Source organism: Bos grunniens, chromosome 21, assembly GCF_055505025.1.
Source record: "Bos grunniens cultivar Pamir isolate PY7600 chromosome 21, Bosgru_T2T1.0, whole genome shotgun sequence".
NCBI classification, from domain to species: Eukaryota; Metazoa; Chordata; class Mammalia; order Artiodactyla; family Bovidae; genus Bos; species Bos grunniens.
The window spans coordinates 48,419,988-48,433,810 of record NC_141185.1 but is presented as its reverse complement, the minus strand read 5'-3'; the positions used below and the strand labels follow the sequence as shown (position 1 = coordinate 48,433,810).

The window sequence follows — 13,823 nt, the reverse complement described above, 5'->3', positions numbered from 1 at the left end:
CTGGGTTGCTGAGGGAGCTGCCCTCTGAAGGAAACCTGGAGTTTCCGGCTGTGAGGAGAGAAGGGCCCTGATGAGAGGAGAGATCTGGAGGCAGAAGAGGGAGGGGGTTTAGGGGCAGTGTGCGGCTACTGAGAAACGCCAGGGTCAGAGCAGGAGGAGGGCTGCTGAGGGTGTCCTGAAGGCCTCTGAGTCGGCGGGCTCGGCCAGGGAATGAAGAGGGGACAGGCAGACTGAGAGGAAGGACATGGGATAGAAGTCCCAGTGGAGTCAGGTAACAGGGTGTGTGGGGACTGGAGTAGAAATGGTGGCTCAGGAAGTCAGGGTCAGAAGGGGGATTTCTGAGTAAGGTTTCAGAAGAGTCATCTTTCTGACGAGCCTTGGGTGCGGCTGAGGAAGTGGGTCTCTGGGGGCAGCTGAGGCTGTTTGATTGGAGAGGTCAACACTCTGAACCCTGCTGGGACAGGGGGAGAAGGGTGGAGGGTAGAAAGCAGAACCCAAGTCCTTGGTGAAATGGGTTGTTGTTGTTCAATCACTCAGTTGTGTCCGACTTTTCGCAACCCCATGGACTGCAGCACGCCAGCCTTTCCTGTCCTTCACCATATCCCGGAGCTTGCTCAAACTCTTGTCCATCGAGCTGGTGATGCCATCCAACCATCTCATCCTCTGTTACCCCTTTCTCCCCTTCCCCTCAATCTTTCCCAACATCAGGATCTTTTCCAACGAGTCGGCTTTTCGCATCAGGTGGCCAAAGTATTGGAGTTTCAGCTTCAGCATCTGTCCTTCCAGTGAATATTCAGGGTTGATTTCCTTTAGGATTGAAAGAGCTAAAGACCAGTACCTGCAGCAGAGAGGCTGGGGGAGGCACATCAGTGGCTTGAACCTCAGAAGAGGGAGTGGAATGCTGAGCCCCTACAATGATGCCTCTGTCCTGGGTACACATGTGCCCCTACTTCGCTATTTCCTTCTGGACTTCTCTCAGGACTGGGCGCCACAGCACATATTAAGAGAAGTGGGCCAGTGCAGGCTCTGCTCAGCCATGGACCAGAAATCTCTGACTTCAGGCTGCACTGAGAAGGGCTCGCCACCGGTTTATCTCACCAGAAGCCAAGGAAGACACCAGACACACATACAACCTTATTGTGCTGCTTTTAATTACGAAAGATGTAAAACGATGCATTATAAAACTTGGAAGCTACTTTATACGAATTTCCAATCTTTAAATATTGTTTGACGAGGGGCATGTGGACTAGGATACTGATGGGAAGTCTGATTAGTTTTGCTGTGATGTTTCCATCACAAAGCAGTGGAAGAAACACGCTTGGGACCAGACCGTCCGTGCGTGAATCAGAAAAGACGACGAGGGTCAGAGTAGGAAGTGTCTTCAACTATGCAAATGGACTGGGATATACATTTCAGCTCAGGTAATATACAGTAGACTTAGGAGAAATGAGACAGGATAGTGGAGAATTCATGTTGATCGAGACATAACCAAGGTTCTCCTGACACCTTCTGTCCTAAAAACCACAACCGTATAGAAGGGGGAAAAAACAGAAACACAGATAGGTTTTTAGTTCTATGCTGTTTAACTGCTAGTAAATGAGAGTAGTACAACCATCGATTTCTTGTGAAAAACTAAATATTGAAAAATAGTTTACTCTGAAGTCTGCAGCCATTTCAGATGCTGAGGGCCAAAGGCAGCGGTGAGGAGGTCAGGGTGACCCCTGTCTGTGGGTGTCCTTGACACTGGGTAAGCAAGGCAGGTTGTATAATGTCCAAAACCTTTTCACAGGAAGAGAGGGGATGGACGGACCTAAGGACAAACTGGATTCAGTGCTAAACCTAACTGTCATCGTTACCCTCCCCCCAAACAAGTCACTTTTCCCAGGAGCCTTCCATTTCCACAAGTCCTTGGTGAATGCCCAGGGGGAGCACACTTGGTCCTGCAGGTCTCGGGGTCTCTGGCTGTATGGCTGGGCTGCTGTGCAGACAGAGAGAGTTGGGACCCTGACACCAGTGATCACCATGGGTAAGGCACTGTGTAGAGAGCAGACTATCCTAGAATCTCCATTAAAAAAACAAAACAAAACAAAAAAAAACCCTCTCATGACATCAGCACTCCCCCTTGTCTGAAAGGCTAGTTCAGATCTCAGGGGGTCTCCGACACACGAGAGGCAGGCAGCATCTGGCTCTTTCAGCACGCTGGGGCGCTGTGTACAATGAAAGGCCATTTTCTTTCACAAAAAGTCACTGCAATCTAGAAGTCTAACTGGGACTAAAGCTTTGAAGGGGAAGCCCATGGCCCCTTCCTGAGCCAGAGCTCAGGCAGGGAGGGCGCTGGTCTTTCTAATTCAAGAGCTGGGGTGTTCAGAGCAAATGTGATGCGGGAAGACCAAGACCTGGGTTCCACAGTGGACATGGATCAGTGCACCACTGGGGTTACTTGAAAGACTGGAGGGAGGGGAGCCCCCTGAAGACAGAAGGAAATAGGAGACGGTCTGGAGAGGTCAATAGCCCAGGACCCTGTGACAGACCCCTCCTGCCACCAGGGACATGTGTCAGGTTCAGACCCACATGGCGCCGCCTTGCTTCTTTAGGTGGACCCTTCAGCATCGTGCCTGGTGTCCCTTGGGAAGAAGCTGTCTGTCTGGCTCTAGCATCTTTATCCCTCCTTCAGTGTGTCTGTCCACTCTATGCTGTCTTCCCAGGCCCACGTGAGGCCCCTTTGCCCAGACTCCTCCCCTGATGGCTTTTAAGCCCACCCATTGGGGTTTCTGGTCAGGGGCTGGCATAGACTGAATCAGAGGAGGCAGGTGCTGGTGGAAATACAGTAATACCATTTTGTGCTAAAGTACTGATGCCTAATGATGGTTCCGTAAATTAGGCCTTTGTTTTACTATACACTATTTCTTCAGCCTCAGAGGGTGAATCTCTTAATGCAATTGAGAACAAAACATGGGTCTGAGAGGGAAGATGTTTGTGATGGCCGGGACCCCCGAGTCCCAATATGGGGGAGGCCCCAGCTTGCTGAGCCACCCTAGGTGCACTCACAGGACAGTGTCCACCCACGTCCGTAGCCTTGAGGAGGATAGGGCATGTGGCCAAAGCGTGGACTTGGTCACCTAGTGTTAAAAGCATCTTAAAGTGTATGCTTCACTTAACCACAGGCACAAGTGTTAGAAAAGCTGAAGCTCTGAGAAGCTTTGGTGAGGAAGAGGGTCAGTGAAAGATTAGACTGCCTCCTAGCGAGGCAGATTCATTCATTCGTGCATTCATCTGCTCATTCACGCGTGTGTGCATTCAACGCACGGGTCGGCGGCACCTGTTCAGTGCCAGGCACTTGTTGGGTGCTAGGGGTTTGGTGATGGGTAAGGCACAGTCTCTGCCCTCAAGGAGCTTACGGTCTAGTAGGGTGACAGGAACATCCCCTTTCCACAGAGAACCAGCTTCCCTCTGCTGCTGCACAATTGCTGGTCCAGACCCCCGGCTGCTCCTCCTGGCCAGTCTGTAGACAGGGAGGCCTAGATGGTTTGCAGCTTGTCTAGAGGACATCGTGTACCTGTAAGATACCTACACACAGCCCCCCTCTCTGTCTTCCGCAGCCACCGAGCAGAAGCCCCGTTCTCTTCAGGCTCATCCATTACCAGGGGATTTTGATTTTTTTTTCAGTGACAGAATAAAATAAAATAGTCTTCCTTTTCCTCTCATCCAAAGGAAAAGGGGTACTGCAGCAGCAGAGAAGAGATTACAAACCAGGAGAAAACCAATTAGAATTCAGTTTGCCCAACTCAAGTCTGTTCTTGGACGTGTGGCGAAAATCCTTCTTCGTGTTCCAATGGAGCCCTCTCAGGGAGTCCTGGCCCTTCGTGCTGCCCTGGACATCCCATGGCTGCCTGGGGTGCCGAGGTGAGACAGCGGAACCACGGCAGGCCTTGTGGGGCTTGGTACCGTCGCTGGAGGAGAGTCGGCTCCCAGAGGCCCGCAGCCCCTGACCGCCCCCCCCACTCTGGGTCCTTTCTTCAGTGTTGACTGAGATCAGTGGTTCTGAGCATTATACATGGCTACTGAGGCCTCTCGGCACACATTTTCTTTTACTCATCGACCGGCTAGATGGTCAGTAAAAGATGTCACGGGTGTGGTGACGACTGAGTCATCAGAAGTGCTAAAGCAGCAGGCTTGCAGCGACAGGGCCTGTGCTGCGGGCCTGAGGGGTAGTGCCCAGCTCTGTGGTTGAGAGAAGGCCATGGTGACTGAGATGGGACCTCATCTGAGAGCTGGGAGCTGAGGAATTGGGTTCCTTCCAGGTCAGAAGCCCGAGATAACTAACGCCCAGGGGTGGAGCTGGTTCTATTCCGTTCTGTTTTAGCTGTTTCAGAAATAAGTCCTCCTGTCCCATTCTGATCACCTCACAGTCGGTCAGCTCGAAATGTCTCCTCTACAGAGGGGTCAAGCAGGCCCATGCTGGAATCGCTTAACATGTTGAGTCCATCCAGGCTCAGCGGTTCGATCTGGAGCTCTTCCTCCAGTGGGAACGGAGTGTCCACGCTTAGGCTGACCTCGGGCATGCCTCCCAGTGCACTGCTGAGGTCTTTGAACAGGCTGGTGCTCGAGTCTTCTGGAAAGAGCAGCGAGAGGGGAGAACAGTGCGGATTAGAAGGCGTGGGGGTCAGGTCGCTCAGGACACGACTGGTGACAACCCCCTGCCATCTCACCCACCAGGACAGTCATCACCCATGTCCTAACCACTCCCAGGCCCACAGTCCTTCTCTGGAATCTGTGTTCTTTGCATTCAGTTCCACACGTCCCAGTTCTGCAGGTTTCCTCCCTCTGAATAGTTGTCAGTCACTGGAAACTAAGCAGGTCGGAAGAAGGCTTGGGTCACCAGGCCCTTCCCCACTGCCTCGCAGTCTCTGGGGCTGGACTCCCACACCTCAACAAGGTAAAGCTGGGCTGCAGGGCTTTCATTTTTTGGCTTTACATAATGTCATGTTGTTTAGACTGTCTTACAGCAGTATCTGGAGAAACATAGCAACATGAAAGCAGCAGCTGGGAGGTGGCCGCACTCACCTGTCAGGACAGTGTTTGGGAAATTCCCGCAGTTGGAATACAGGTTTGGTCTCAAATGAAAGGAGTCCTGTGGTTCGCGGGGGCCTTGTTGCACCGGGGGCACCTGGAGGCACCAGAGGTCACTGTGTGAGGGACGGCCTCTGCTTCCCTGGGAAGGACCGTGCTGTGCGCCCCCAAGCAAAACCAGCCCTGGGAGCTGTCATACCCCTTCTCTGCTGTGACAGCCCACACAAAACATTATGCTTGGGTAGTGGAGGGCGGGGGGTGCTGCAGTGGAGGAGGGGCCCGAGGGCCACGCTGTGGGTGATGTGTCCCTGTGCGCACACTGCCTGGCGCTCTACGCCATCCTGGATAACGCCACTGGCTGTGGTTTCTGCGGGCCCACCGGTCACAGCCACCTCCCTCCTCAGCACACTGAGGCTTCTGGAAACTACCATTGGTGGGAACCCTTCAAAGGCTCTGTCTATAACCAAGGAAGCGATGGGCTCTTTTCCTCTTTGCTTTCTAAAGAAACGAGACAGTAGCCCCCTCTCAATCTGTCACTCAGAGGGAGGAATGCAAGCAAGCCTCTCTCTGCAAAAAGCCTTGATGAGGACGGGTCAGAACTGGGGCCTATTTTAGGTGCCGTTCCTGAAGTTAATTTTTAAATCATTAAAAAATCTTTCAAAAGTAGGAGTTTCCATCACTTTTCAGAAAGACACTGACTCACCTAGACTCACATGGCTTCTCTAGAAAATCAGGCGGCAGAGACTTTTGGTTCTCACCACTTCCCATGGCCTACACAGAAAACATCTGTCTTTATTTGTTTTACTGTTTTTGTTAAGTTCTGGAAAGTGCTCTTCCTTCTCTCCGTAATATATCCTGGAGCCCAAACCATAATTAATGAATACTATAAAATCTTAAAGGAAATCAACCCTGAATATTAACTGGAAGGACTGATGCTGAAGCTGAAGCTCCGATACTTTGGCCACCTCATGCGAAGAGCCAACTCATTGGAAAAGACCCTGATGCTGGGAGAGATTGAGGCAAAAGGAGAAGGGGGTGACAGAGGATGAGATGGTTGGATGGGATCACCTACTTGATGGACATGAGTTTGAGTAAACTCCAGGAGATAGTAAAGAATAGGGAAGGCTAGCATGCTGTAGTCCATGGGGTTGCAAAGAGTTGGACATGACCTAGTGATTAAACAACAAAATAAAATCTAGGGATATAAAAGATTGTCTGTGTTATTAAGTAAGTGAAGTTGCTCAGTCGTGTCCGACTCTTTATGACCCTGTGGACTGTAGCCTACCAGGCTTCTCTGTCCATGGGATTCTTCAGGCAAGAATATTGGAGTGGGTTACCCTTTCTTTCTCCAGGGGATCTTCCCGACCCAGGGATTGAACCTGGGTCTCCTGCATTGGAGGCAGACGCTTTAACCTCTGAGCCACCAGGGAAGATATTAGGGAGTCTATGTTATTAGGGAGAAACTAAAAAGCAAAAGAAAATGGCTCCATGAAAGAACCTTCAGGAAGGACCCCTGCCTGGCTAGGATGGGCTCCCAGGAGGCCACACACAGCAACTCGGGCTGAGGCAAAGCCTTTGCCTGCTCCTTGACGCCTCATCATGATAGACCCATGGATTGCTAGGTTCCTTCCAGCATGAGCGTGTCTACAATTCTCTGGCTAGAATATCATCACAAGTCTTCCACCACGTGTTCCAAAAGGCCCTCCGCTGACACCTGACAATGAACTAAGGCAGCCGGCACCAGCAGCTAGGGCTCAGGGCAATGCCAGCTCCCCAGCCACTGAGTGCATCGAGGTCGGAGAAGTGAGGTACCGACCGAGCCTGCTGGGTGTGGGTTTCCCGCGCGGAGCAGCCTGATGGTGACAGTTCCTGCTGTGGGGACGAGGCAGGCCCAGGCGATCACTCACCTGCTGGGTAAAGGCTGGACCTGGCCTCATGGACTGCTGGTCAAAGCTTACATCTGGGAAGAAGCTGGTCAAAGATGAGCCCTTCAGGGAACAAGGAAGGAACCATTTAGCTTGGAACCATTTAGCGTCCCCTCATGCCTGGGGCTCCGGGTGGGACTCACCTGGGCTGTGAGGAGCGGGAAGTCCGACTGGGATAGCGATGAGGCCGCCTGGGGCTGCTGGGCAGGCGGCTCCTGGGCATGGGGCTGCTGCAGCAGAGGCTGGGGCAGGTCGTGGGCTGCGGGGTAAGGGGGTGGGGGGGACACTTGGGCTTGAGCTTCTGTGGGCAGGAAGGAGAGCGGGCTTCGATCCGAGGACACCATCTGAAAAACAAAGCCACTAACTACTCAGCTTCTGAGTTGCTAGTGGTCAGTCTTCCGTGGATGCTGTCGTTGTTTAGTTGTTAAGTTGTGTCAGACTCTTTGTGACCCCCATGGACTGTAGCCCACCAGGCTTCTCTGTCTATGGGATTTCCCAGGAATGGGTTGCCATCTCCTTCTCCAGGGGATCTTCCTGAGCCAGGGATTGAACCTGAGTCTCCTGCTTGGCAGGCAGATTCTTTAACTGCTGAGCTACCAGGGAAACCCCCCTTTACAGTTAGGAAATGTCAAAGTGAGGAAAAATCCTGATATTCTCCTCGTCTGGCAGTCTACACTGTGCTCTGAGAAACCTACTTCTGTTCCTGCAAAGTATACTTCAAATGTCACTTCCCCACAAAGCATTTTCCATTCAGTGACAATTTCTATTGTCTTCAAAAACAAACAAAGCAAAATGCAGCCAATTTAACCAGTTTTGTCTCAGTTTTCTCAGTGAAAATCATGTTTGTTTGGCTTGTTTTTTTTTAACAGCCATAACTTCTGGTTAAAAATAGAAGACTGAAAAAAAGCACTTAGCTCTGCTGTCTCCCCAAACCCCACTGAAGCCCTAAAACAACATTAAACAACAATAAACATTAATAAACAAAACGAAAACCATCGTAAATAATGCTAAAATGAAGATAAAAAACACGAGGATGAAGATAATGAAAAGGAAGAAAATGGCAACAAAGTTTGGAAAATGAAAAGCAGATGGACACGCAGTAGCTGGCTGAGTAGACCTGAGGGAACCAAATGCAGGGCTGGCAGCAGGGAGGCGGTCTGGTTCCATTGCAGAGTCCCCGCGGGTGGGGGTTGGGGGGAGGGGAGGACAGCAGCGGGAGAAGACGAAGCTAAATCTGGAGAGGCTGGCAGGCAGCAGTGGGCTCCAGAGCCCATGCCTGCAGGGAGGCTGAGGGCGGCACTCTGGAGGGAGTATGGCCCCAGGGTCTCTGGACTGGGTGCACCAGACCCTAGAAGGTGAGGCACTGCTGAGAATGCAGGGCTTCTGAGAAAGCCAAAAAAAAAAAAGCTCACTGTGGCCCCTTGAGCTTCCGCCTCTTTCCTAGCTCAGTTCCCACAGTGCTGGGTCTAGGCACAGGCCAGGCGCAAGATGGGGAGAGCATCCTTTGGGGATCTGACCAGCCTGGGAGACAATCCAACTTACAATACCAGAAGGTCCCTAGGGCAAGAGCTGCGCTGGATCTGTCTCCAGGGAAGACTGTACTCAACAGGCCCACCCACCTACACTGAGCTTCCAGGCAGTTTGTGTGCATGAGTCTGTGTCCTGTTGCTAAATATGAGCAGGATGCCAAGGGTCACCAGATCATGAGGAATGTGTCTGGATGCAAGTCAGAGACCCAAGCAGACAAACTGAGAAAACAAACCTGGGAAAATTTATGTAGGAAGAAGCTGTCATGAAAAAGAATTATCAATATAATAGAGTGATTAAAAAATCCTTATCTTTTAGAAATACATAGTTATTTATAATATGCACCCCTATACACATTTTTTAAGAGAGGGGATATGGATAAAACAAGATTATGAAAATGTCGAGGACTTCCCTGGTGGTCCAGTGGTTAAGGCACTCCCAATGCGGGGGGCCCGGGTTCCCGCAACGAAGGCCTGGCACAGCTAAAGACAGCTACTTCTTTAAAAAAAAATGTTGATGACTGTTGAGGCTGGATGATGGGCATAGGAGGATTCATTATATCATGTTCGCTGCTTCTATGCAATTTGGAAAATATCTATTCAAAGAAAATAAAAAGAAACTGGAATAAAAATTATCACTAAAAACCTCAGAGACATCAAAGATGTTATGGCATCCATGGAATAAATATGATGCTATGAAAAGAGGAACATTCAGAGAACAAGAACAAAACATGTCTTGAAAATTTAAAAGGATGAGAGCAGAAATGAAAACCTCAAGAGAAGGGTGGAAGATAATGTTAAGAAACTCTTCCAGAAAGCAGAGGAAAAAGACAGAGAGAGAAAAGAAAGAAAAAAAATAAGGATGCTAGAGGGAAAGTACAGGATGGCTAACATTCGTACATTCAAGAGAGAACAGAGAAAACTGAAGGGAAGAAACTGTCAAAGAAATAATTCAGGAAAATTTCTCAGAAACGAAAGAGGTGAGTTTCCAGACTGAAGAAACCAACCAGATAGACTCATATCAGGCCATGTTATTTTGAAGTTTTAGAACACTAAGGGGGGAAGAAACAAGATCCTGCAAACCTCGCAAGGAAAAAACGGAGATTTAATTCAAAGTATTAAGAATCAGAGGGGGTACCCTGGTGGCTTAGATGGTAAAGAACCCGCCTGCCAATTCAGGAGACATAAGAGATGTGGGTTCAATCCCTGGGTTGGGAAGATCCCCTGGAGGAGGGTATGGCAACCCACTCCAGTATTCTTGCCTGGAGAACCCCATGGACAGAGGAGCCTGGAAGGCTATACAGTCCATGGGGTCATAAAGAGTCGGACACGGCTAACACTTTCACTTCATTCACTTCAGGAATCAGAATGGCACTGGATTTCTCAGTAGCAACTCTAGAAACTAAAAGCTGACAGATTAATACCTTCAAAACTTCAAGAGAAAATTATTTCACATTTGAATTCTACACTTAGCCAATTATTAGTTAAAAGGTGGGGAGAATGAGGACACACTGAAGTCAAGCCACGCCGCATGTACTCTTTCTAGGAAAGCTACCGGAGGGCTCGTGTTTAATATATCAGAAGGAGATCTACCCGATGCTGACAGTTTGAGATTGAATACAAATACAGAGCAAGACATACAGAGAAAACCACAGTGAGGAAAACACAAGACATTTATTAACCCCCAGGAGAAAAAGATCCTCATTTTGTTGTTTCATACTAAGCTATAGGGTTCAACTCTGATTACATACAAGCATGGAAACACTAAACACTGAGTACTGTTCTATTCAAAACTAAGTGTAATAAACCACACTGTGGAGATGGGGAGAATGAGTAGGAAAAACACGTGGGAAGGGGGAAGGGAGGGGCCTGGGAGGGTTGAAAGAGAGCTTAAACCCTAGGCTTCCACAGGAGGCTGTCGTTAGAGAACACCTGCCACTAAAAACCTAGAACACACCCAGCATGAAATAACACTGTTACACCAGAGAGCAGCTAAAGTGGCCGGGAGGAGCCACCTCCAGGTGGTGAGAAATATGGCTGGCGGGGGCGGGGAAGACAACTGTTATTTCATAACAGGCCCTTTAGGACTATTTGACCTTTTAAATTATGTGCACAAATAACATTGATTTTTTTAAAATTTTTAAATATTTAGCAGACAAAAATGAAAATATGTGAAAAAGAGTGCTGTTTATCTCTACGGTCTCCTTAAAATGTAGCTAGATGGTGTTATTTTTTACATCCTGTAAAATAAGCTTGTGGTGGTGGTTTAGTCGCTAAGTCGTGTCCGACTCTTTGCGATCCCACGGACTGTAGCCCTTCAGTCTCCTCTGTGCATGGGATTCTCTAGGCAAGAACACTGTAGTGAGTTGCTATTCTTCTCCAGGGAATCTTCCCGACCCAGGGATCGAAGTGTTGTCTCCTGCACTGCAGGCAGATTTTTTACCACTGAACCACCAGAGAGGCCTCTGTAAAATAATCTTGCAAAATAAATTAAAGGCAATCCAATAACATGAAAGAACCATTAAAAAACAATTATGAAATACTCTTACCGTCTCCCGAAAGGGATTACTCATATAATAAAGATCCCATGGCTAATAATTGGTAAAGAGTGACTAATAACTGGATCTGCTAACCTCTGTTGTGTTCTGTCAACTTCTTCTTGCTAAATCACTACTCACTTATAGTGAAGTGGTGAGTAAGGGATGTTATAATATATCTAGGGAGTGACCAACAGGTTAAAAACATGTTCACTGATGACTGTGAAAAACCACCCTGAAAACTTAGAATAGAAACAAAGTCAACAAGTCAAAAAGATGATGTTTCCACCCTAAATTTCTGTAACAGGCTTGTGACTTCAAAGTGTGCCTCTTTCTAAACAGACTCATCTGGGCCCTTTTATAGACATATGATCCTATTGTACCTAAGTATTTAATCAACAAGAGAAGGACTGTTCTTAAATCTGTCGATGTAATTAGGGAAGAGGTCTAATTCAATCTGGAAGCTTCAGGAGGGTATTTCAATGTCTTCCTTGGCTTTCTCTGTGGCTTACAGTGCTCAGATAGTCAATTAATGATTTTCCACACCAAACTTAAAACCCCAACCTGGCTTCCCTTGTATTTCAGACATAACTGAGTTTCACCCTCCACACCTGACCCTTTCCTCCAATTCCAACTTCCTGAGAGTACCCCAAACTGTTCAGTGTCTGCTTAAGAGTAATCAACACATGAGCCTCCCTGGTGGCTCAGAGGTAAAGAATCCACCTGCCAATGCAGGAGATATGGGTTTGATCGGTTGGTCGGGAAGATCCTCTGGAGTAGGAAATGGCAACCCACTGCAGTATCTTTGCCTGGAGAATCCCACGGACAGAGGAGCCTTGGGGGCTACAGTCCATGGTATCACAGAAGAGTCGGACTCGACTAAGTGACTAAACAACGACAAATCGACACAATAGCTCTGCTCTTAGAAAACCATTAGTGCATTAGGAATGATTTGATTTCGCACAGAAGTGAGAACTGACTGCATCTGAGGCCTCGTGAACCGCACTTAGAGTGAGGACCTAGTCCAGTTCCCATCTGCTTCAGTCTGTTTCACTGTTAGTTCGCTTGCTTTTTACCTGTGAGGCAGGATACGGATGCAAGGGGCTGGTTGAAGAGAGCTGCCGGCTGAAACCTTGATGTGCTTCAGGGCCGGGGGACAGCGTGAGGGGGCTGACGGGTGGCTGCCTGCGCCGGGGTGGGCCGCTCAGGCTGGTGGTTGAAAGGGATGGGTTGCTGAGCGAGAAGAGGCGGAGTGAAGGGTGGAGGGCAGAGGCGCTGGCAGCGGAGGCCTCTGGGCGGCTGTTCAGGGAGGAGGAGAGAACTGTCTTGTTGAGCGTGGCCTGGATGGAGGGGTTGCTCCGAGAACTCTGGAGACCTGGAAGACAGATCGTTTGCAATGTACACCTCATAGTTACCGACAAAATCTTCTGTTTCCCAAACAGTAAAGAAAAAACTCAATTTCCTATTTGTACTTGATGATGATTTTGTGTGAGAAGGAGCTCCGGGCAACTCTCCTGCTGGAAAAGGTACCAAGGTTGTACAGCAGAAACGAACAGAATGCTGTAAAGCACTTATAGTCCGACTAAAAAAAAATATATATATATATAGGAACCTATGAACCAGGAAGTGGGCTCTGCACAGACACATTAATCTTGGATTGCCAAACTTCTGGAACTGTGAGAAATAAATGTTTGCTGTTTAAGCCAAAGGGAAAAAAAGTGGTATCAAGGGCAAGGAGAAGAGGCACTCAGACTAAGAGGGACGACGCCATTCTGATGCGAATGGTTTCGACAAGGACCTACTGTACAGCACGGGGAACTCTGCTCAGTGTTACGTGGTGGCCTTGATGGGAGGGGAGTTTGGGGGACAGTGGATACATGAATATGTATGGCTGAGTATCTTTGCTGTTCATCTGAAACTATCACACAACATTGTTAATCGGCTCTACCCCAGTACAAAATAAAAAGCTTCCTAAAAAAGGATGAGAACAGATTTTTCTCGAGAATTAGATCATGTAAACCACCCCGGGAGAGCAAGAACTGGTGCAGGCGGCAGCAGAGGCGAATGTTCAGTCCCTCCGCTCCAGTCCAAGAACAGATCCCAAGGCCGGACAATCCATTATGTTCAGGGCCCCCAGTGCCTTGTCCCTGGCAACCAGCCAGGACTCTCGGTTGCCTTCACTGGGTGTCATGGCTCTCCATGTGGGGGGCAGGCTGCCTCGGGGGGCTCTTTAAACACCCTGAGCCCAGCACCAAGTCACAGGAAGGGACCCTCTACCAGGGCTTCCTTTCTCTTTGTTTTTCTGGCTCCTGAAAAGCGGTTCATCACTGTCTCCTCCAGTGTGGGGAAAAGGACACCCCTGTTGGTGCTTTGTTTTAAGGGGAGGGGAGTGAATTTTAGCCAGAGCAAGAGAGTTTGGGAAAGGCATTTCCATAACACACGCTGCAAGGACACAAGCTCCAGGAGCCCAGGGAGCCTGTTCTCTGCCCTGCTGGCTCTTTGGCACCTGGCCCAAGGCCTGGCAGAGTGCCTTCATTCCATGAATGAATGCTGGCCCTGCAGTGCATCTCCGTGGGCGACCCTGTGTTTCAGAGCCCAGCCCACATTCTTGTGCCCACGGCTGGGGCGAGCAGAAGTCTGTGTTGTTCCACATCGATAAAAAGTTAAGTATTAGATGAAAATTATGGAATGCATAAATGACAAAGGATTTTTAGCCAGCAAGTGATTCTGAGGACTTCCCTGGTGGCTCAGATGGTAAAGAATCT

The 13,823-nt window shown here is 49.1% G+C and overlaps 1 protein-coding gene and 1 non-coding gene across 5 annotated transcripts in view; both read right to left on the bottom strand.

Moving 5' to 3' along the window:
- Positions 1 to 1,129: 1,129 nt before the first annotated feature.
- Positions 1,130 to 13,823, bottom strand: part of CRTC3 (CREB regulated transcription coactivator 3) — a 96,048-nt gene continuing 83,354 nt past the window's right edge. For 3 of the 4 annotated variants that reach the window (XM_086364468.1, XM_086364466.1, XM_086364467.1), the window contains 5 exons: positions 12,135 to 12,433; positions 7,139 to 7,339; positions 6,978 to 7,058; positions 5,065 to 5,167; positions 1,130 to 4,612 (listed from right to left, as the gene is read on the bottom strand). In XM_086364468.1, coding sequence (XP_086220594.1) covers positions 4,404 to 4,612; positions 5,065 to 5,167; positions 6,978 to 7,058; positions 7,139 to 7,339; positions 12,135 to 12,433 — 893 coding nt within the window. In that variant the 3' untranslated portion in view covers positions 1,130 to 4,403. The remainder of the gene's footprint in view (positions 4,613 to 5,064; positions 5,168 to 6,977; positions 7,059 to 7,138; positions 7,340 to 12,134; positions 12,434 to 13,823) is intronic. The other variant, XM_086364469.1, reaches the window with a different exon arrangement.
- On the bottom strand, positions 6,429 to 6,500 carry TRNAW-CCA (transfer RNA tryptophan (anticodon CCA)). Its single transcript has one exon. It is a non-coding gene; the product is annotated as a tRNA-Trp (tRNA).